The following is a 22,832-nucleotide window of genomic DNA, read 5'->3' on the forward strand; positions in this document are numbered from 1 at the left end:
TGCAGTTGTTAATTCAAAGGCTTTATTATCCAGAATATCTCAATAAAATTTAAAATCTATAGTCAAGTACTGTTCAAAAGCAAATATAAAAATACAATGTTTTATATGTCTATATATACAAAAATTAGAAAGTTAAACACTGTAACAGTAACTGTACTAACACTGTTTGAATGAAGTGGTCTCAAAGGGCATCGAACAGGCTTTTTTGAGGTAGATCCCAGGGAGAAAATAAAGTCATATTCATAGGCACTGAGTTTTTCTGCACCATTTGGTAAAACCACTTCCTGTTGTAATGACATAAATCCAGGGAGAGTTGCCTGAAAAACAAATTTTAGTCTGTCAGTATGCTTTACTATGTTTACTATTCTTATTTTCAGAGTGTAACTTGAAGTTCCATTATCAATGTAAATCTTTGCTCCATGTGCAGAATGCTCATTTCATATTCTAAAGTCTGAAACACCAATTACTTCAAATCCCTCAGATTAATAGATGTTAAGGGCTTGGGATAGATTATACAAAATACAAGGAATTTTGGATAAGAACTGGATAAGAGTATTGCACTTACATTGAGAGTGTAGACTCCAGGAAGGAGGAGAAGGTAATATTCTCCATTTTTATTGGTTACATAAGGACATATATGCCTCCTTCCTTGAACTTCCACTATCACATTTGCAATGGGTTTGTTCTTTTGATTCAGAACACGACCTTTTACACCTATAAGGAGGAAAGAAGAGAGGGTGGTGTTTTTATTTTTTTCAGGCTTAATGGAGAATTTCTTTGCTACAGATTATCACAATTGTGATGACTCTTTGCAGGCCCAATTGTGACTGAAGGGCAAGTTGGAATTTCTTGGCTGTGGCTGCACAATAGAACAAACCTAAATTGTCAATAGGTAACTTACACATACATGCTTCCAAGTATCTCAGAGTTAATGCAGATATTATTTCTCTATGGTGGTGCTGTTACTGAGCTCCCTGTCCCTGAAATCTGATCAGCTCCTTATTAAGCTTTAGGAAAATTATTACAAACCGGATTGTTTCAGAGGGACTTTGATTAATATACTAGATATTGCCATTTATATTTATTGCTCTTCTGTAGGTCATTTTATAATTTAATATGTGATTTTATTTTAGGGAATTACATCTTTTATTGTTAGGCAGTTTGAAATAGTACTATATATGTTTTCATTATGATGACTAACCCACTAAGAGTCTCTGGAAAAAACATGAATAGATAAATAATCTTTCCCTGGAAAAGGACTACACAAGGTGACCTGAGTGATGCTATCTATGCCCTCTCATGATGCCTGGAGGCTGCAGAGATTTGGATGGGGGACAACAGATTTCGACTTAATCTTGATGAAATCAAGTGGCTTTGGGTGCATCAAGCCTCAAAACTTCAGTGTTTGTCAACCTTAGTTCTGGATGCATTTGCACGTCCCTGATCAGATCCAGTTTCAATCTAGGGATTCTCCTTGATTCATGCCTTCTCAAAGAGAAGCTGGTAAGCATCACTAGGAGAGCTTTTGCATAGTTCCGGTTTGTGCACCAGTTGTGACCTTTCCTAGATCATGACTCCCTGTACTCATCTGGACTAGTACAATGCATTCTACATGGGGCTACTCCATTTGGAAGCTTCAACTGGTGCAAAATACAGGTTAGTAAGAGCAGTCTTTAGGGCCTCTATGATGGCCCATATTACATCTCTGCTCTGTGAACCGCTGGAACCAGTCTGCTTCCGAGTACAGTACAAGGTGGTGTTTTGATGTATTCTCATTGTGTTTTTCAATGTTTCATTTTTCATTGTTTATTGCTCTATTATCTTTTTGGACTGTTGCCTTCTGGCAGAAGATACAGAACAATTAAAACTCGGACCACAGGTTTTCTGAATAGTTTTTATCCCAGAGCTATAATTGCATTCAACAATGAACTAAAGGGCCACCATCAGTGAGCTGTTGGACAGCATTACTTGGTCTGTTGTGTGGATGTTTGGGTGGTTTAGGGGTGGAGAATTGTGGTGGGTGGGAGTGTGTTTGGGGATTGTTATGTGTGTTGGACCTGGTCTTTGGGTGTTAAGTGAATTTCGTTGTATGGGTATACTGTGTATACATGTACAATGACAATAAAATTATTATTATCTTCTTGTTCTGTTTACCCTCTTTTCATTTCTCCCTTTTTATTGTTGCAAGCCCCATAGCAAGACAGGCAGCAAATAAATTTAACAAACAACAATAATGAGAATATTTATCATATATACATTAAAATGAATTGAGCATGTAGAATAGTGAGTAGACACTATCAATGTACTTTTTGGAAAAAACATACTGCATGTTCACATATGAATTATAATTTGTAATTGTAAATGTATATTTATAATTCAGTCATTCAGCCACTTCTGATTCTATATGATTAGATGGACATTATTTTGCCAGGATGGTTTATCAATTCTGGTGGTCATCAACTTACAAGTGTTTACTTAATGGTTTCAAGTTATGACAACTGGGGAAAAAGTGATTTTCACCTGTCCCCGAAGTTACGATGCTCCCATAACCCCAATAGTTACATGATCACAATTCAGAAGTTTGGCAACTGGCTCCCATTTTACAACTAGTTGCAACCTTCCCAGCCAGTTTCTGACAAGCAATGTTAATTAGGGAAGCTGGATTTGCTTAACAATATTATCAGTGACAATTCTTGTAGAAACAACCCAACAAATATAAATTGTCCTTTTAGTAATTTATTCCACAAGATTTACAGCATATCAGATTCCAATAAGTTACAAACAATAACATTGACTTACCTAGATGAATTTGTTTAATGTATTCAATCAGAGCAATTTTATTGTCATCCCAGAAATCTTGAATCTTATCTTCTGAGGGATAGTGACAACATGATAACTCCAGTGTAATGTCAAAGCATTGTCCCCAAACATAATTATAATCCTGCATGCTACCTAAAGTAAAATGTTCAATTACATCACTGAAAGATCAGTCCTAAAATAAACAAGCATATTATCCTCCTGATCACTTCCATACTGCTTCTCGTCCATCAAAATGTGCTCTTGATCTGAAAGCAAGCACTTCTGCATCATGAATGAGGCTGGACAACACCAAAACAGAACTTCTCTGCAGATGTCACCATCAGGTTTTGCAACTCCAAATAATTAATTATAATGCTAATTATTAATTTTATTGCTGCTATTGTCTAGTGACTGCTTCCACATAAGGGTCCACTGGGGAGGTGAACGCACAAATAACTGCCTTGAACTAGTGTTAGGTATGGCAAACTGTTCATTCTGTATAACTGTGTCTCCTCCCCATTACACGATAGACAATGGGAACAGTGCACTACTGCTACTTTAGCCTTTTCATACCTCTTTTTGTTGGCGTAACATATCACATAAGATCAGGCATACAAAATGATCTCACTGCTAAATATAATGCTAAAACAATACAAATACTGTTGAATACAATTTAGGTGTTAGTCTGAATAGGTGTTTTAGCCTGTGTATTTATTCAATCAAATGTACATTGAAACAAATCCAAATAATTTAATATTCATGAAGCATCTAAACAGTTCCCCACTCTTCCTTATTTCCATCTTGTATGTGAAAATCTGTCTCTATGTTTTTAGCATAAAATTAATCCATATTGGATTCCATATTAATCTCAACATTCACTACTGTGAGTTCTTCAAACTCTTTATGGATGACAAAGATCTTAAAATCTATTAAGTCTTATACTATCAAAGAAACAGAAGAGGCATAAGGAAAGAATGGGAAATTGTACCTTTCACTATATACCAGTTATATCCATTCGTAATGCCATCTTTAAAGTGATTCATATCATCACACACAATCCCTTTATGCATTGTGCGATGATTGTTAGCATATGTGCTTGCAAGATGAACAAAAACATCATTGTCCACTGTTTTGCTAACACCATTTGCATCAATTGTAACTGTAGAAAGAAGGAGGTCGCAGTGAAATTCATATTAATGTTTAGTCAATTTAACAAATAAATATACAAATATAGGTAATAGTTAGAAATCCTTTCCCAAGTCTTCCACAGACCACAGAATTTTCAGTTTTCTCCTACAAGGACAAAAAGATGATTGTACTTAGAGAGAGAGAGTGTCTTGAAAACAGCTGATACCTCTTCAAATTTACAGTGGTAAATAAAAATGTTTGGAGGTATGAAATATGAGATGATGCTATGCAGAGGTGGACTTCACATAATTTAACAACTGGTTTGCCAGCACTGAAAATGTGAGCATGTGCGCGCCTTAAAAAACGCAGCTAAATAGGACAGCATAGCACCGGGGCAGGTGGACCCGCAGGTCACAACTACCAGTTCGCCTGAAACGGTCCAAACCGTTGAACCGGCTGAATCCTTCCCCTGGTGCTATGGATCCTTGGATCTCAAAGTCCATTCCTTTTCACAACCCAAAATAGAACCACAAATATTTTGTGTCAACCATGGAGTTCAATTTTCAATAATCTGTTCACCTTGTGCATTTTGTATTTGACTGCTCTCATTTCTTCTTTTAGTTAAACTATCATATAGTATTTATGCTGATGACTTTCAGACATCATTCTCTTATCATTCTCAGGCATGATCATCCTTTTTCTGTTGCCTTCCTAGTTGAATTTGCAGTTGAGTCTGTTTCTCATCACCTTAAAGTAGATATGAAGAAGACTAAGCTTGTCCCTTATCTTGATCATCCTTCTCCCATTTCTTTTGCTTTTCAGGACTGTCAGCTGTAATGTTATCACTGGTGCAAGATTTGTGCGTTCTTATGAAGGAGAAATTTTATCTAAAACCTTTGATTGAGAAAGCCACAAGAACCTGCAAAGTTTATCTCCTGAATGTCCAGAAAATTTATCAATTTCTTACTGTTGAAATGGCCATACAGTTCATGCCTTGGTAGTGTCTCATTTGAACTACTGTAATGGTTTGTTGGCATGCTTTCCTAACTTTGTTCTCCATTCTTTATCTGAATCTAGAACAATACAATCAATTATCCTGAGATGTTTTCTGATTTTCCATACTTTTTCCCATCGATCTCTCCACTGACTGGATCTTTAGGAGTTTTACTAGTTAAAACGTCTCTTGTTGACTTTCAGGGCCATGATATAGGAAACCTCCATTAGAATAGAATAGAATAGAATAGAATAGAATAGAATAGAATAGAATAGAATAGAATAGAATAGAATAGAATAGAATAGAATAGAATAGAATAGAATAGAATAGAATAGAATAGAATTTTTTATTGGACAAGTGTGATTGGAAACACAAGGAATTTGTCTTGGTGTATATGCTCTCAGTGTACATAAAAGAAAAGATAGGTTCATCAAAAATCATAAGGTACAACACTTAATGATATTCATAGGGTACAAATAAGCAAATATTTGATTCAAGTACATATTCCTGTGCATTGAGCTTAATCATGCAGTTCAGGGTTACTTACTTTTTCCATATAGGCTATCACAGAAGTGAACACCCCCTCACATTTTGTAAATATTTAAGTATATCTTTTCATGTGACAACATTGAAGAAATGACACTTGGCTATAATGTAAATAGTGATTATACAGCTTGTATAAGTGTAAATGTGCTGTCCCCTCAAAAGAACGCAACACACAGCCATTAATGTCTAAACTGGTGCCAACAAAAGTGAGAACACCAGTAGTGGGTTTCAAATTTTTTTAACTACGGGTTCTGTGGGTATGGCTTGGTGGGTGTGGCATGGCTTGGTGGGCATGGCAGGGGAAGGATACTGTAAAATCTCCATTCCCACCCCACTCCAGGGGAAGGATACTGCAAAATCCCCATTTCCTCTCAATAAGCTGGGACTAAGGAGGCAGAGAATAGATGGAGGCGGGGCAAACGGTTTGCTTCAGACAAGCAGACTAAGGACATGGATTTCTGGAACCATGTCCTGTGGTCCAATGAGACCAAGATAAACTTATTTGGTTAAGATGGTATCAAGTGTGTGTGGCAGCAACCAGGAGAGTACAGTCAAGCATGGTGGTGGGAATGTCATGGTCTGGGGCTGCATGAGTGCTGCCGGCACTGGGGAGCTACAATTCATTGAGGGAACCATGAATGCCAACATGTACTGTAACATACTGAAGCAGAGCATGATCCCTTCGGAGACTGGGCTGCAGGGCAGTATTCTAACATGATAACGACCCCAAACACACCTCCAAAACAACCACTGCCTTGCTAAAGAAGCTGAGAGTAAAGGTGATTGACTGGCCAAGCATGTCTCCAGAACTAAACCCTATTGAGCATCTGTGGGGCATCCTGAAACGGAAGGTGGAGGTGCACAAGGTTTCTAATATCCACCAGCTCTGTGATGTTGTCATGGAGGAGGACTCCAGGGGCAACTTGTGAAGTTCTGGTGAACTCTATGACCAAGAGGGTTAAGGCAGTGCTGGAAAATAATGGTAACCACACAAAATATTGACACTTTGGGCCCCATATGGACATTCCCATTGTGTACTCACTTTTGTTGCCACCAGTTTAGACATTAATGGCTTTGTGTTGCGTTATTTTGAGGGGACAGCACATTTACACTGTTATACAAGTTGTATAGTCACTACTTTACATTGTAGCCAAGTGTCATTTCTTCAGTGTTGTCACATGAAAAGATATACTTAAATATTTACAAAATGTGAGGGGGTGTACTCACTTTTGTGATATATTGTATCAGATCGATACAATGTTAAGCTGCATCAACAGGACAGCTTTTCAGTGATGAAAAATTTAAAAACTCTGTATTTTTCATTGGTCAGACCCTACCTTAAGTATTGTTTCTAATTCTGGGCACCACATTTAAAACAAAAATCAGAGAAATTGAAACAGATTTTTTTCCCCAAAAAACAACAACACAACAGGGATGCTCCAGGAAGTGGAAACAAAGTCTTATGTGGAGAGATTGAGGGGGCTGGATATATCTGACTGTGAAAAAAGAAAAATAATTAAGTGGTGCAGAGAATGTCAAGATATATTTTTCTAGTTCCAAAGTGCAAACCATGAATTAACATTCAAAAGTTACAAAAAAGAAAATTCCAGCTGAATGTTTTCCTAAGTTTCTTTCAGAAAAACTTACTCATGGTAAGAGCAGTTCAACTGAAGAAGCAATTACTGAGGGAAATGGTGAGCTGTTTCATCATGCATCAGATAGTAACTAACAACAATTTGTTAGGGAAGCTTTAATTTGGATAACTGTATTGTGCAGGAAGTGAGACTTCTAGTTCTGTAGATGGTGGGAAGAGTTTTCCACAATGAGGATGTCACAGCAGATCCTCCCTCTTCTTTTTCTACTAGCATTGTTCTTATAGTCACTTCTTGAACAATTCACATTTTTACATTTATAATGCTAGGTGCTGCAGTAAATTTTCTCTTTGTCAGTTCAGAATGAAGAAAAAAAACTCTCCTGTATTTTAGTGGAAATTTATCTTGGTTTGTTAACAATAGGATAGCTGGCTATTATTATAAGATGGATTTCATGTGACAAATCCCATTAAATGTTACATTTTTAAAAAATCTTAATGTTCACATTTTTCTGATAATTTAGATGCAAATGAGTATGTACATGCAGATAAAAGGGGCGTTGGTCCTACCTGAGATGCTCCTTCTCGTTGTGGGGAGACAGCAGCCAGTGTGGGTAGCACTTGCCCAATCAGCTGTAGAATCAGTTCTTGTGAATGATGGAAAATGGAGTTGACCTTCGGCACGAACGTAGGATCCAAGCGTAGAACAACGCGGTCCACATGAAACATGCAGAGATCGGCTCAGATGGATAAGGCCGCCACCTCTGAAATGCCCAATCAGCTGAAGGACTGAGTCTGCCAATAACATTAAAGCCCGCCCTTGTTTCCGGGCAGGTCCAGCTTTTGGCGAAAGACTATAAGGGCAGACTCGGCGTGTGGGTAGGCAGAAAGGAAAGATTTAAGAAGGAAGCCAATAACAGGACCAGACAGGTAAAGGGAGGGTCTGGCTGCTGTCTCCCCACAACGAGAAGGAGCATCTCAGGTAGGACCAACGCCCCTTCTCCATTGTTGGTGGAGACAGCAGCCAGTGTGGGACATACCCCAGTTCACTGTCCCAAGGTCTGGGAGGGGCCAGGCTAGTCCGAAACAACTTCCCCAGCCACAACCCGCTGTAACATCTGACGGCCAAACGCGGCTTCAGCCGAGGCAAATCTGTCCAGTTTATAGTGCCGAATAAACGGCGCTGGCGAGGTCCAGGTAGCCGCCCGGCAAATCTCCCACAAGGGAGGTTGAGTAGCCCAGGCTGCCGACGTGGCCGCACTGCGTGTGGAATGAGCCGTCACCTGGGAAGGACGTGGCAGAGAACGAAAGTCATAAACTGAAGCGATGGTCTGTCGAATCCAGCGGCCTATCGTAGAAGATGACACCTTGAGACCCAAGGAGACGGGAAGGAAGGAGACAAACAAAGCTTCCGACCTGCGAATGTCGGCAGTCCGCTTGATGTAAATCCGCAATGCCTGCCTGACGTCTAAAGTGTGCCAACGGCGTTCACGGGGATGAGATGGTTGCAGGCAGAAGTTTGGTAGAATCAGTTCTTGTGAACAATGGAAAACGGAGTTGACCTTCGGCACGAACGTAGGATCCAAGCGTAGAACAACGCGGTCCACGTGAAACATGCAGAGATCGGCTCGGATGGATAAGGCTGCCACCTCCGAAATGCGACGAGCCGAGGTCACGGCCACCAGAAAGGCGACTTTACAAGAAAACAACCGAAGAGATGTCGTTCTCAGCGGTTCATAAGGAGGCCCCATGAGGGATTCGAGAACCAACGGAAGGTCCTAGGTAGGGTAACGATGCAGGACCGGAAGTGACAGGTTTGTGGCACCCCGAAGAAAACGTCTAATCAGAGGATGTTGAGCCAGCGATGACAGCGAACCGCAGGTAAGTACAGAAGAAATGGCACCAACCTGGCGACGCAATGTGTTGGGCGACAGACCATCGGAGAGCCCTTGCTGGAGAAATACAAGAAGGTCCACAATAGAAGGTTGTAGGATGTTTACACCATGGTCACACCATGCAGAAGGCCCGCCAGGTCGCAGAATAGATCCAGTCCGTGGAGGGGCGCCTAGACGGCCTGGATCGTCCGAATAACATCACCCAGAACACGAGCACCTGTCAAGGAGAGCCGCTCAACCTCCAGGCGGTCAGACTGAGCCAAGGAAGGTCCGGATGGCTCAACAACCCTTGCGTCAGCGCATCCGCGTTGAGAGGAATGCGCCAGGAGGGAGCGACAGATAGGGAGACTAAGTCCGCAAACCATGCTCTGTGTGACCAATGAGGAGCCAAGAGGATCACCTCTGCTCGTTTGTCCAGAATCCTGCGGATGACCCTGGGAAGCAAGGAGGTCGGAGGGAAGGTGTACAAAAGTCCGTCCGGCCATGGGGCCCGAAGTGCGTTGATGGCCTCCGCCAGAGGTTCCGGAAACCTGGCAAAGAAACGGGGCAGCTGAGCATTGGAATGTGTCGCAAAAAGGTCCACAACTGGAGCTCCGAACCGATGAACCAGGTCCTGAAATATCCTGGGATGAAGATGCCATTCTGCATTGTCCACTGCTTGACAGATCAACCAATCTGCTTGAGCATTGGCGACCCTGGATATGTGCTCCGCCTGGAGCGATTCGAGATCATGTTCCGCCCAGAGACCCAGTTTCAAGGCCAGAGACAAGAGGGACTTGGATCTGGTGCCCCCTAACTTTTTCAAATGTGCCTTGGCTGTCACATTGTCCGTTAGCACAAGGACATGAGTCCCAGAGACCAGGTGGCGAAAGGCTCTGAGAGCTAGGAAGACAGCTTGCAACTCCAACCAGTTGATCGGATGACGGGCCTCCAAGTCGCTCCACGTCCCTTGGGCCAGTTGACCTTGGCAATGGGCACCCCAGCCCCAGAGACTGGCATTGGAGGTCACCATCACTCGTTGGGGTTCCAGGAAGAGACAGCCCGCTGATATTGCTGGGGACCGCCACCACCGGAGGGATTTGAGGACTGAGGAGGGAACAGGGACCGGCCTGGTTGATGTGCCTCTGCCCGACTTCTGTAAAGGTAAGAGAAACCATTGAAGCTCCCAGGCGTGGAACTGAGCCCAGGGAACAATGGCAATGGCCGAAATCATCTTCCCCAAGAGCTGAGAAAGAATATAAAGTGAACTGGACCGACATCCCTCAATCCGAGACACCAAGACCCGCAGACTATCTTAGCGGTCAGGGGAGAGAAACACCCAACCCTGAACAGAATCAATTAGGGCCCCTAAATGAACTAGAAAGGTGGAGGTTGCTCTTTTCCAGGTTCACGGAAAACCCATGGGAAGCCAATGTCTCTAGAGTGAGTCTAATATCTAGGATAGCTTGGTGAGTGGAAGAGGACAACACCAGAATGTCATCCAAGTAACAAAGGAGCCTAATCAACTGAACCCTGAGGGAAGCAGCCAAGGCCAACACCTTAGTAAATGTACGAGGGGCAGACGAAAGCCCAAAGGGCAAGGCCCTGTACTGATAGTGAACTCCCCAGTAACAAAACCTCAGGTACCTTCTATGGGAAGGGAGAATGGGGATATGCAAGTAAGCCTCAGTTAGGTCGATAGAAGAAAGGAGATCGCCCCTCCTAACAACGTCAAGGATAGATTTCAGCAACTGCATCTTAAATTTACGGAATATGACATACCGATTTACCCATTTTAGGTCCAGAATGGGTCTCCACCCACCCGAGGACTTAGGGACTAGAAAAACCCGGGAATAGAAACCTGACCTGACTTGTTCGGGCAGAACAGGTTGGATAGCCCTGATGGAAAGGAGATGCTGTACCGCAGCGTCCATATGCGCCCTCTTTTCAGGATTATGAGAAAGCGGGCAGCAAACAAAGGTGCTTGGAGGAGGGGAAACAAATTCTATGGCCAACTCTGATCTTAAGGTAGCCAGGACCCACTTATCGGAAGTAGAATTCTCCCAAGCGGCGACAAAGAGGGCTAATCTGCCGCCAATGGGAGGATTCAAGATGCAATCAGAGACGGCGCCGGTAGGAACGACCTCCTCCCCCTCGAAAGGGCCGCCTAGACACAAAGGGCTTTCCCTGGGAGGGCCTATCTTGAGATCCCCGCTGCCTGTTAAAATTACTATAAGGTCTAGGGGAAGAGAAGGGAGCCGACCCCACGCCATCAGCACCTCGGAAATTAGAGCGAGGAGCATAAGGGGCAAATCTTGAGTCTCCCCATCGAAATACAGGTGCCAAGACCTTCTTCTTATCCCTGGTTTCGGTGAGGAACGGTTCCAAGGCATCACCAAATAGGCGGGACCCCCCAAAAGGAACTGAGGCCAGATGCCACTTATGATGGGCATCAGCCTGCCAGTGGCGGAACCAGACAAGGCGATGGGCAGTGACCATGGAGGCCAATGCTTTGGAAGCGAAGCGAGCAGCGTTCAGTGTGGAGTCTGCCGAAAACTGCAAGGCTGCGACAATTTTATTCAAGTCCTGCCTAACTCGTGTGTCCTCCAGAGGCAGTTTCTTCTGAAGCTGGCGCAGCCAAAGCAAGGTGGAACGGTTAAAAAACGATGCCGTAGTGGCTGCCCTAATAGCCCAGGCAGAATTCTGATGTTCCCGCTGGAGAACCAAATCCGAGCGACATTCATCCGGCCGAAGGCCCTCATCAGGATCACCCGGAACATTGGCGTTGGGCAACAGGGTGGCAATAGGGGCGTCCACCAATGGCACCTGAAGAAGAGAATCTAGTTCGGCAGCGACGTGAACGTTCTTGCGATCATTTGACGAGGGTGAAGGAGCTGCACCTGGTGAAGACCACTGCCGTTTCACCACATCTACAAATAGAGGAGGTGTTGGGATAGAAGTAATAGGCTTGGCAGGTTCTGTGAACATGGGATCCAATGCCTCAGAAACCAGAACCGGGTCCGCAGCGGACGAAGACAAGCGAGCGGTGTTAACGGCCTTAAAAAGTAAGGACTTAAATAAAGCCTGTGGAAAAAGTCCAGTAAAGGCCGGTTGTTCTTGAGGCAAGTTCTCATCATCCGATAGGGCGAAGTCATCAGTCCACATCTGTCAAGACTGACGGTTGACTTGAGTAAGAACAAGTAGGCGAAACAGGAGCCCAGGTCTGGGGTTCCTCACTGGCCCGTTGCTCAGGAGAAACAGAAGAAATCGATCGCACTGATTCAGGGCGGCTACGTGATTGCTCCTGCACGGCTAAGGACCTCTGCACCACATTTTTGATAAGAAATTGAAGTTGCTCAGGTAGCAATTGACAAGAGACAGCCGCTGCAGGAGCCGAAGTCATAGGTGCAGAGGAGACTGGCTATGTAATTTCCGGAACAGAAACAATGGTGGAGGAGGATCAGAAGAACCCCACAAAGCAGAAGTCGAAATGGTCACAGGGCAGTCCCATAGGGATAACTGATCCGGGGTATTGGGTCTAGGTACTGACCCAGGAGTTGGGTTGTCAGCAATAGGTGCGGTCACAGCACTCTTTGCAGCCATATCAGCACTCGCCTTTTCGCAGAGCTTAGTTAAGACCTTGTCCCTTCGCCTCTCAGATTTAGAAGATGCCCCATGCTTGTGGCCTTTTTGGCGAGACCGTGCTGGGTCAGATGATGGTAACGACTCCCTGGATGTCACTGTGTCCTGAGGTCTGTTATGAGAGGCAGAATCTGACTGGGCATGTGCAGCAGTACTAGCCGAGCGGCCATGTTTAGATTTCGCCAGGGCTTTAGGCATAGCTGCAATCAAGGTCTTGATTGGGCACAATTGAGCTCCACCAGAAACTACTGATGGTACAGCAAGTGTAACAACGGGAGCATAGAAGCTCCTCAAACAAAGCGCTGGAATAGAAGGTGGGAGCGCAAAAACTCCACTAATCAGTAACTAGCTCCACCAGAGCTCCGTTAATCAACCAACGGGGCGCAAAGCTCCACAAATCAGTTCTGAATGCCAATTGAGGGAGCGTAAAAACTCCACAATCCAGCCCTTGATCAACTTGAGGGAGTGTACAAACTCCACAAATTTCGATGAGGCGCCTAAGTTCCTTTGAGTCACTCAAAATGGCCACCGCGATGACAGTCTGGCCACAAAAAGGCGGACAGCCGAAATAGCAACGAGCGAAGAAGCCGGTCAGGCGAGGAGGGCAGATAAATGAATCCCAGCAGACAGAGCAATCCCAGCTGACAGGGGGCAAGCGCAAGGCTGCACGCCTTCAAACAGAACTGGCAGCTGGTAAATGAGACAGTCAGATGAAGCAGATCGGTGCCGATAAGAGGAAAACACACCCAGCTGACAGGAGGGAGATTGCAAGGCTCCGCGCTGGGAAAACATGAACCTCCCGGCAGTCGATGACTTTTCAGAGCGGCGAAAAAGGCACAGAGGACTAGAGCAGGCAGCCGCCGAAGCGAGGGTCCAATGCAATGCCAAAAAACGGGGCGGTTTGACAGCCGAAACAAAATGGCCGCCGCAAGCACTGAGGGAATTTGCCGCCGTTTGAAACGATTGCAGCCGAAGCAGGGAAGCGGCTCCAATTAGCCTCCCAATGGGCCGATGAAGAACCCCCTCCCCAGAGGGGAGGAAGCCGGACAAACAAAGATCCCCACTACTCACAGAAGACAGTAAAAGGGCAGAGACAACTCACAACGTCGAAATGAACCAGTCCAGAGTCAGAGGGAGGTGAGAAAAACCGTAGTCAAGCAGTCCAAAGTCCAAATAACCAGCACAGCAGAACGCAATCGAAGTCAAGCAATCCAAAGTCAAAAGCCAGCAAAGAAACACGATTTATAGCAATAGGAAAAGGTGTAGGAGACAGAGCCAAAGACCCACACGCCCGTCCAACTGAAAGGACTGAAAGCTGGACCTGCCCAGCAACAAGGGCGGGCTTTAATATTATTGGCAGACTCAGTCCTTCAGCTGATTGGGCGAGTGCTACCCACACTGGCTGCTGTCTCCAACAACAATGGAGAATGTTAGTTTTCTAATTGTTCCCTGCCTTGGAATTGATCTGGATTAGATAAATCATGGATTGGATTAACAAAGCCTAAATTAGTTCGTTAAACTGAATGACTGGTTATGATTTTTAGTGTTCCTTTTTTTTTTTTTTTTTTGCATACCACTTTGAGTCTCTGGAAGTGGGTGATCTATAAAAAGCATGCATAAATTAACAAATAAATGTGCATGTGAGTTGAGTTGAGTTGAGTTGAGTTGATAGATAAATTAAAGCACTATATATATATATATGTGTGTGTGTGTGTGTGTATACCATATATACATACATACACACACACACACACATACATATATATATACATACTTACACGCGCACACACACACACACACATATATACATATATATATAATCCAAATATAATTTATTTTGATTTATTATAATACTTGCTATTAATAAGTTCATTAATTTATTTTGATATGAGGACCATTAATTAATAATTGAGAATTGTTTTGTAGTATCCTCATGGTCATCCAAGTATTAGCTTACCTTGATTGCCATTATCAAAGGGGTAACTTGCAACCAGTGCTCCACCATGCAGATTAGCAGAAAGAACAAACATTCCAGTATTTATCCAGTTCATAACTGCTTTAGTCTCTGGCTGGATATTTTGATTATTGGTGATAAAATGATCAGGAAAATTCCTGTTCAGATCTTTTCTATTAGCATTGTACCTTGAAGAGATAACATTGTTATTATATAATCTTTAATATACTTTTTGAGTATATGAGCTCAGCCATAAGAATTGAATCAGAGAGTCTAGGCTAATGCTAACAGAATTGTAAGAAATAGTAACAAGTAACAGTACCTGCACTGGCTTTACCAGGAAAAGTGGTCTAAAAGTATCTTGATGATTAGTCAGGATGATCTATTATCAAGTAGATAAGGAAAGAACAATTCCAAGGAAACAGAGCAAAGATGAGTAGATAATAAAATAAGTAAATCTAAGGAGCAAAGAGATGACCTGTAGGGAGAGCAAACAAGGCATAAGCCTGTAGGAAGAGTAATAGAAACCATCATTTCAGAGGAACCCAGGGAAGGGGGATTTTTTTAATCAAAGGAAAGTTATAGACTAGCAGAGAAATTTACGCTAATCTGAAATGAAAGATGGACATGATTATGGGAGGTATTGATAAAGGATGATATGAGACTGGTTAATTCAGAGAGGCACATAAGTTTTGAAGAAGTATCTAAAGATGACCCAACATTAAAAGAGGAATGATGAACATTCATTCTTGTGGACTGAGGGCAGGATTACATGAAATTTTAAAACCTCTTTGCAAAAATTCACCAACTACCATTCCCTTGCCCCCAGCCTGCTTTTGAGTTAATAAAAACTTCCTTATTACATGTAAAGGTAAGTGGGAAAGACCAGGCTAAATAAAATTTCCTATTCCTGCTCAAGAAACTATAACTTGATTTAATGATATGATAGTTAAGAACTGAACCTACAAAATTGTTCTTCTGCTAAATGTATTGTGGGTTAAGTAGCATGTTGAAAACATACCCAAGACATTCCTCACTGTATCCTAAGTTGCTTTTTTCTTACCTGCCAATTGTGGATGCACACTGAAGCATTATTGATTCTTCAAAACCATCAGGGTTCATTGAAGGCATGATGTGTATCCGAGTGTGGTTAATGAGTTTTGTGATGACTGGATCGTGTTGATCATTTTCCACCAAATATTTAATCAAATGGAGGAGCAGTTCCCGCCCAAGAGCCTATAAGGGAAGCAGAGGAATAAGTACTCGAATTAAATTGACAATAAGAAGCAACAAACCAATATTAGTTGGGCAAAAATCACATGATACAAAAGTAAGAAAAACAAGCAAATGCAATGGCTAATGTTTTCAATTTACAAATAATCTCCCTAAAAACCGAAGTCAGAAAAAACTGGAGTCTTATTTACATGAAACAGTTCCTAATACCACATATAGAGAAATGCCATAATGCATGTACCTAATTAATGAATACATACATATGTATGGACATATGTACAGCATGCATGTGTACAAAACAGAATTTATAAAAAATATCAGTTTAATTTATGGCCAGACTAATTAATTAAAGAGTAGTCTTCATATAATCATACAAATACATCTTAGATTCATGGATTCATGGATTATGATAAAGTTTCGATTAACTATGATCAGCCAAAATCGATTGAGTTAGCCATATACTAAACTATACAAGTAGTCCTCAATTTATGACAATTGAGCCCAAAATTTCTGTTGCTAAGCAAGACAGTTGTTAAGTGGATTTTGCCTCATTTTATGATCTTTCTTGCCACAGCTGAATCACTGCAGTTGTTAGTAATATGGTTATTAAGTGAATCTGACTTCCCCATTGACTTTGCTTGTTAGACAGCTGTAAAAAGGGATCACATGACCTGGGGCACGGCAACTATAATAAATATGAACCAGTTGTCAAGCATCCGAATTTTGATCATGTGACCATGGGGATGCTGCAATGATCATAACTGTGAAAAACGATCATAACTTTTTTCAGTGCTGTTATAACTTTAAACAGTCACTAAAGAACTGTTGTAAATTGAGAACTACCTGTAATTATGGATTACAAACCACAATAGCTGGAGTCACACAGTTTGCCAAACCAAAAACAAACCATGCAATGATTTAGCAACATGTTGTTGGGGTTCCAAGTAACACCCCGAACGAAAGAAGACTCCGAAGCTTGAAGTTCCTCAAAGTTCCATTTTATTAGAGATGTCATATTGGCACATCTGGGAAAACCCGAATCTGAAAGCTTCCAGGTTTTCCCCACCCAAAATAAAGTCCAAGTCCCAGCCCAGCACCCACGTGTCCAACACATGGTCTAATCAATGCACCATCCCAACTGGAGATGACTCCCAGTCACACCCCTCCAGGTGCAGGGCAAGATGTCCCTGACTCTGAGAAAGGAATGTTATTATGACTATATATCACTCCTGCTCCATACAATGCACCCTCCCAGTCTCCCACAGCAGTAAATGTGGCAGGCCTGAGGGCCCACTGCAAAAGATGGCCTCCAGGCCTGACACATATATGATTTCAGCTACTGAAACAGATTTCATAACAGAAGCCAGCCTGTTTTCCTTAACATCAGCTGTCAATGGGATTCCATGCTTGAGAATGTAACTATGTACATATGTTACGTTATATTATTGACATTTAACTACCCATGTTTCCCTGAAAATAAGACTGGGTCTTATTTTCTTTTGGGCCCCAAAATAAGCACTAGGACTTATTTGGGAGGGGGGTGTCTTATTTTTCCCCCTCTACAGGAGGCCCACTTCTGCTTGCTCGTGGCAGGGTAGGAGGCTGCATGGTGCGCCAGTGCTGCCGCCATGAGGCAAGTGAGGGTGGAGCTGCCCCATGCGTCCTGTACCAGCTTACTTCAGGACCCTTGCAACCAGGCCACCCGTGCCCTGACATCTGTCTTGCTTCAAAGCAGCAGCTCTGGCAACCCCGTTCAGCAGGACCCTGCATGGCCCCTGGCCCATTTCTTCTGCTTGCTCGCGATCACAACGGAGCAGGAGGCTGAGCAATGCAATGGTGGCATGGCCACAAGGTGAGATGGGAAGTGAACCTGCCCCACGCACCCTGCACTGGCTTACCTCAGGGCCCCCACAGCCAGGCCATCCATGCACCAACAGCTGCCTCGCCTTGCGGGTGCAGCAACAACACACCACTCAGCCTTCTGTTCCGTTGCAGCTGCGAGCAAGCAGAAGTGGGCCAGTGGCCATGTGGGCTCCTGCTGCACATGGCTGTTGATGTTGCCACCACGAGGCAGATGTTGGGGCATAGATGGCCTGGCTGCAGGGACCCTAAGTAAGCCGGAGCGGGATTTATGAGGCAGCTCCACCCTCCCCACCTCGTGGCCACAGCACCGCAAGCAACCAGACAGAATGGGCTGCTGGCCAGCTGCTCAGGCGCTTATTTTGGGGGGTAGGGCTTATGTTAGACACACATGTAAAAACATGATGGGACTTATTTTTGGGATAGCTCTTATTTTTGGGGAAATAGGGTAGTCATTAAAAGAAATGAGAATATTTTTATTTTCTTCATAGTAATAATTGCTAATTTTAAACTTAGTTATTCCTGTAATATCAACCCTCAAACTTTCAACAGCAGTGAAATCAAGCTAAAAGATTATTGCCCATTGTCCATTTCTGAAAGTATTCTAGACCTCTTTATGTGGATAAAATATGCAGGTCCTTGCCAGCAGGGCTCAGAAACATTAACTTCCGTGCAAGAAACTAAAAAATTAAAGAAAAACCTATATTATTTCTTCAGGACCATACTGGGCAAACCAAAACTGCCACATTCATTGTATTCCAGAATGTTTTTTTTAAATTAGAATGCTTAAAATCTTGTAAGAGTTTGGATCATGTGTAATTTTGATCATTTTTAGTACTTATGATAATCATTTAAATTACTAGGAAGAAAAAAATAATAAGAGAACATAAGAAAAAATATATAGCCTAAGAGGACAAGAAAATATCATGTATTATGGTATTATCAAAGGCAAGTTCTTATCCACTTAATACAGTAAAACAAATACAAATTCAATTTTTAAAAATCAACAATCATATCAGGCCAAAATGCATAAATTTATTTATTTATAAAAGTTATTGGCCGCCCATCTTACCATAAGGTAACTACTTAAAATAATACCAAAATACCTGAACAAATACAAAAGGATAAGTTTCTAGATGAAGCAATTTAGGATTAAAAGTTTATTATGGTAAATTTATTTGTATTGTATGGATAGAGAGACCAAGAAAGATAATAAAAAAGCAGAAAAATCCAATAAATTGTAGTAGTTGAAGATAAGAAAAAAGAATTAAAGTGTCTAATAATTTAAAAAGCAAAAAGAAAGGAAATTATTTTGGATCCATATTGCACAGATTGTGACTTACTGTAGATATAGAACACTATTCTGACCAAAAGGACCTTTCTTGAGGGATCTGCTCAGATTGCTCTGTCTGGTCTGGAAGCCAGATATTCACTTTACTGATTGTCTCTAACCCGTTAGCAGTCTACAGCATTGTAACTGTATTTCTCCAGCAATTTTTGAGCCCATTTTGGGTGCAGAGAAAGAATGTGGGCTACAAAAGTAGGGCAGAATTGGTAAGAATTGCTCTTTCTGTTCAAGTAACAGTCTGCTGAATCACAACCCTCAACAGAGGATAGAAATACAGAGATCTACTGTAACTAGATCAATGTCAATATAATCAATTTTTTTAGAGATATGTTTGTCTATCTAAATATCCTGACAAACACAAAAATCATAAAGAATAACAAGAACCTTTAGAATAATTCTAATATTAATTTAAATAATCTGACAACAGATAGGCAATTCCCAAATTGTTTCTTTTTATTATTTTCCTTGGAACAGGCACAATTTATAAGTATTGTGGTTGCAAGTGGATTATTGCTGTAAATGATGCTTCTTTGTCAGCAGGGTAGAACTTGTCAATCAGTTCCACCATGGTACTATGTTATTGCTTAATGCTTTCAAGAAAGAAAAAAAGGAGACTTGTTTTAAAAATTACAATTTATATATTTTGTTTTTTCCTCAGGGTTCAATGAAATATCCAATAATAGTACTTTGTTAAATACCGATAGCTGTTTAATCTCTTTGCTACTTTTTCTCACTTAATCCCTTTTCCTAAACTAGCCAGCCAAAATACCCTCCCTGCTTTAAAGCAATATTGTTGGGTGACATTTTTCGTATTTGATACACTAGATGGCAATAATGGCAATTTAAGTCCAGCATACCTGAAGGGACTAGGTAAAGAGACTTCCTGTATTGAAAATTCCCATGAATCCTATATCATTGGGACAAACCTATTGCATAACTGTTATTGTTTTTATTTAATTATGAATTTTAATAGTTATCCTTCACTCCATTGTCACACATATTGCTACAAGTCAAAGTGCAAAAGGGAACTGAATAGTTGCTTATCTTCCTCTAGTATTTTTTTAGAATTAATCAGGGGAAAAAAATCTATCAATTTTTCCATCTATGCTCAGATGACCAACTGACTTGTTACTGTGATACATTATTTGTTGTATTAAAAAATGGGAATTTCTTATACAAGCACTTCTTTATGAATAAACATGCTTCAATATAAATACATATTAAGCCACTGGATTATTTATTACATTTATATTCAACTCAAAGCAGTGTATATAATGCTCCTTCCTCCTGTTTTCCCAACAAACCCCTCCAAGGCAGAAGGTGGGCTAAGAAAGAATGACTATCTCAGTCATTTACATTCCTAAGAGAGAAGCAGAAGTAATGTTCCCCTGGTTTCTAATCTAGCACTTTAACCATTACACCACTTAATGGCATGTTCTCACATCCCTAAATGCTTTAACTCCATAAATTTTTGCCAATAGGACCAATATGTGACACAAAACTAGGCTGATTAATTACTGATTTATTATAATTATAAATTGAATCGAATACTGGAGTTCACCAATATAACTATTGGTGAAATAAGGTAATATAACCTTAGCCAGTCCAGGTAGTCTAACTGTTGGGCATTTTGATTTCCTAGTAGTTTTGGTAAATGCCAAATCTATGCAGAATATGGCCACGTCCATCTATGATATGTGAATGAACATGCAGCCTTTTTATGGTTTATTGAATCAGGCATAATGGTGATGAAATCTGAAAAAAAGCTGGCCACCTGAGTTTCAGGGCCTTCATCAGATGTGACATCATAAAGAGGCTCACAGTGATCAAGCACTGTTCCAGAGGTAGTTAGTTCCTTTGAATAGAATTGTACCACAATGAGGATCTTTGGCCGCTGCTGATATGCCAACTACAAGCTTCTCTCTGCAAATCCTGAATGTCATGTTATCATTTTCTCGGCTGACTTTAACCTCCATATTCTGTCACAGCAACTACCGGTATAGTCCCAAAACATGCAGGCAGGTACATGCTTGACCTAGTCTTTGTTTCAGAGCAGATGAAATATGATGTGAGAATGGAGGAAATTATATGTACCCTTTACCATAATTAGATCAGTACTTCAATAAACTGGACATCATGATGCCATGGACCTCTGCATCACAACGGGACCATTTGAATAGTCTGCCTATGACATCTAATGGATTAATAAGAATTTCATTCTTTGGATATGACTTCTTAGAGGTGTACATATGTTTTGATGCAGGTTGTCTGGATTGCCTTTCTGTTGATTCCACTTTGTTATTTCCTTTAGCGTTTTAGAGTTGGGTGGCATCAAAATAGAAACATATAAACAAATAAATAAATAAGTGAATACTTCTCTTTCACCTTGTATTCTGTGATTAATATATTCTTATGTTTTGGGGCCTAAATGACTGACTCTGGATGTTCATTCTGATCAGTTATTTTCATTTTTATGAGTTGATGTTCTGTACTCTGTCCGGAGCCTCACAATAAAGGAGTAATGCTACAGCAAGAAAAAGGAGGTGAGACATTGCTTTAGTTTATTCAATTAATACATAGGTCTGATCCAATTGTTCCCACTTTGCTCCTTCTCTTTGCGGAAGCAGATAAATACAAACCTTTGGAGCTGAGACAAGATTTTTCTTTCTCCTTTAGATGTCATTATGTTTCTATTTATGAGAGGGAGAATGTTGTAAGGCAAGGCATAAGGAACACAGAGATCCAAAATTTGACTGCCAACAATCACAGGACCATTTATGTTGTCTTTTTATTGATAAGCATTATTGAAAGCATATGGCTGGTTTCTAAAATAATGTAAATATTTTTATAATAATGGCCACAAGGATTAAAAAATCAGAAAAATCAGAAATTCTTAAACTTTCCTTGGAATTGTTATGCTTCCCCCCCCCCCCATTATTCTTTACAGATAGACTATCAGGATCATACAGTATATGCCCAGTCAGCTTCAATAGAAAAATGCAAATGGCAGAACCAGCAAAAAAATGAACTTTAAATTGAATGTTGCTTTACAAAATTGAACTTATAGTGGGAAAAGATTCTTGGAAATGGTGAAGGGTAATGCTAATAAAATTATATAATTCTATTCCTAATTATAAACACTACTAGAATGGTAATCTATTAAGTGACATAAATTTCAACAGACTATTTATGGCTTGTCCTTTTCACTGAAAGCCACATGTACCTTACTAGATCATGCTCATTAATAATAGCAAAATATAACTCTATTTACTTTATGAAATTAAGGAAAACACATTGCATTTAGCAGACCTCCCTGTCTTGTACTGTAACATTTTTATAACTTTGTACAATCTTGGGGGGGGGGGGGGAGGAAGAAAATGTCAGTCTTTTTTTTGGCTGCTTAGGTTGAAGATTAAACTTTTCCCACATGTATATAAATTGGGGTGCTTCCTATAAATAGTGCTGTAAGGAAACCACAACAACTGAAGTTATAGACGTACCTCATTCCCATGCATATTACCAACATACTTGAACTCTGGTATGCCAATCTTATGCTGGGTTGGAGACCTTCCCAGAGCAAGAACCCAGAGGTTTCTACCTTTAAGTGGAAAAGAATTTTACCTTTACTAGATACAGAATGTATGCAGATAGTTGTAAAATAATAACACAAAAAAACAATGAAGAGCTAAGAAAAACTGTATTATCTTTAATTCATTTGTCATGGCATTGAATAAATGAGTTTTAGATGTAGGCAGTTATTCAGATGAATTAAAGCCCAATGTTTTCTTTTATTTAAACCAAAACATTTTAAATTAAAAAATATAAAATTTTTATTCATTCCTAAAAGAATCCATTAATAATAA

General features: G+C 41.1%; 1 protein-coding gene across 1 annotated transcript; it reads right to left on the reverse strand.

Annotated features, from left to right (window-relative positions):
- Positions 1-101: 101 nt before the first annotated feature.
- On the reverse strand, positions 102-22,499 carry CPM (carboxypeptidase M). The gene is made up of 7 exons (XM_070947448.1): positions 22,470-22,499; positions 15,592-15,764; positions 14,532-14,716; positions 3,788-3,958; positions 2,800-2,952; positions 566-714; positions 102-317 (listed from the first exon to the last, which is right to left on the reverse strand). The coding sequence occupies exons 1-7, from the start codon at positions 22,482-22,484 to the stop codon at positions 102-104; spliced, it is 1,062 nt and encodes a 353-aa protein (XP_070803549.1). The 5' UTR covers positions 22,485-22,499.
- Positions 22,500-22,832: the final 333 nt, after the last annotated feature.

This window comes from Pituophis catenifer, unplaced genomic scaffold, assembly GCF_029215685.1.
Source record: "Pituophis catenifer annectens isolate HBS135680 unplaced genomic scaffold, rPitCat1.0.hap2 SCAF_7, whole genome shotgun sequence".
NCBI classification, from domain to species: Eukaryota; Metazoa; Chordata; class Lepidosauria; order Squamata; family Colubridae; genus Pituophis; species Pituophis catenifer.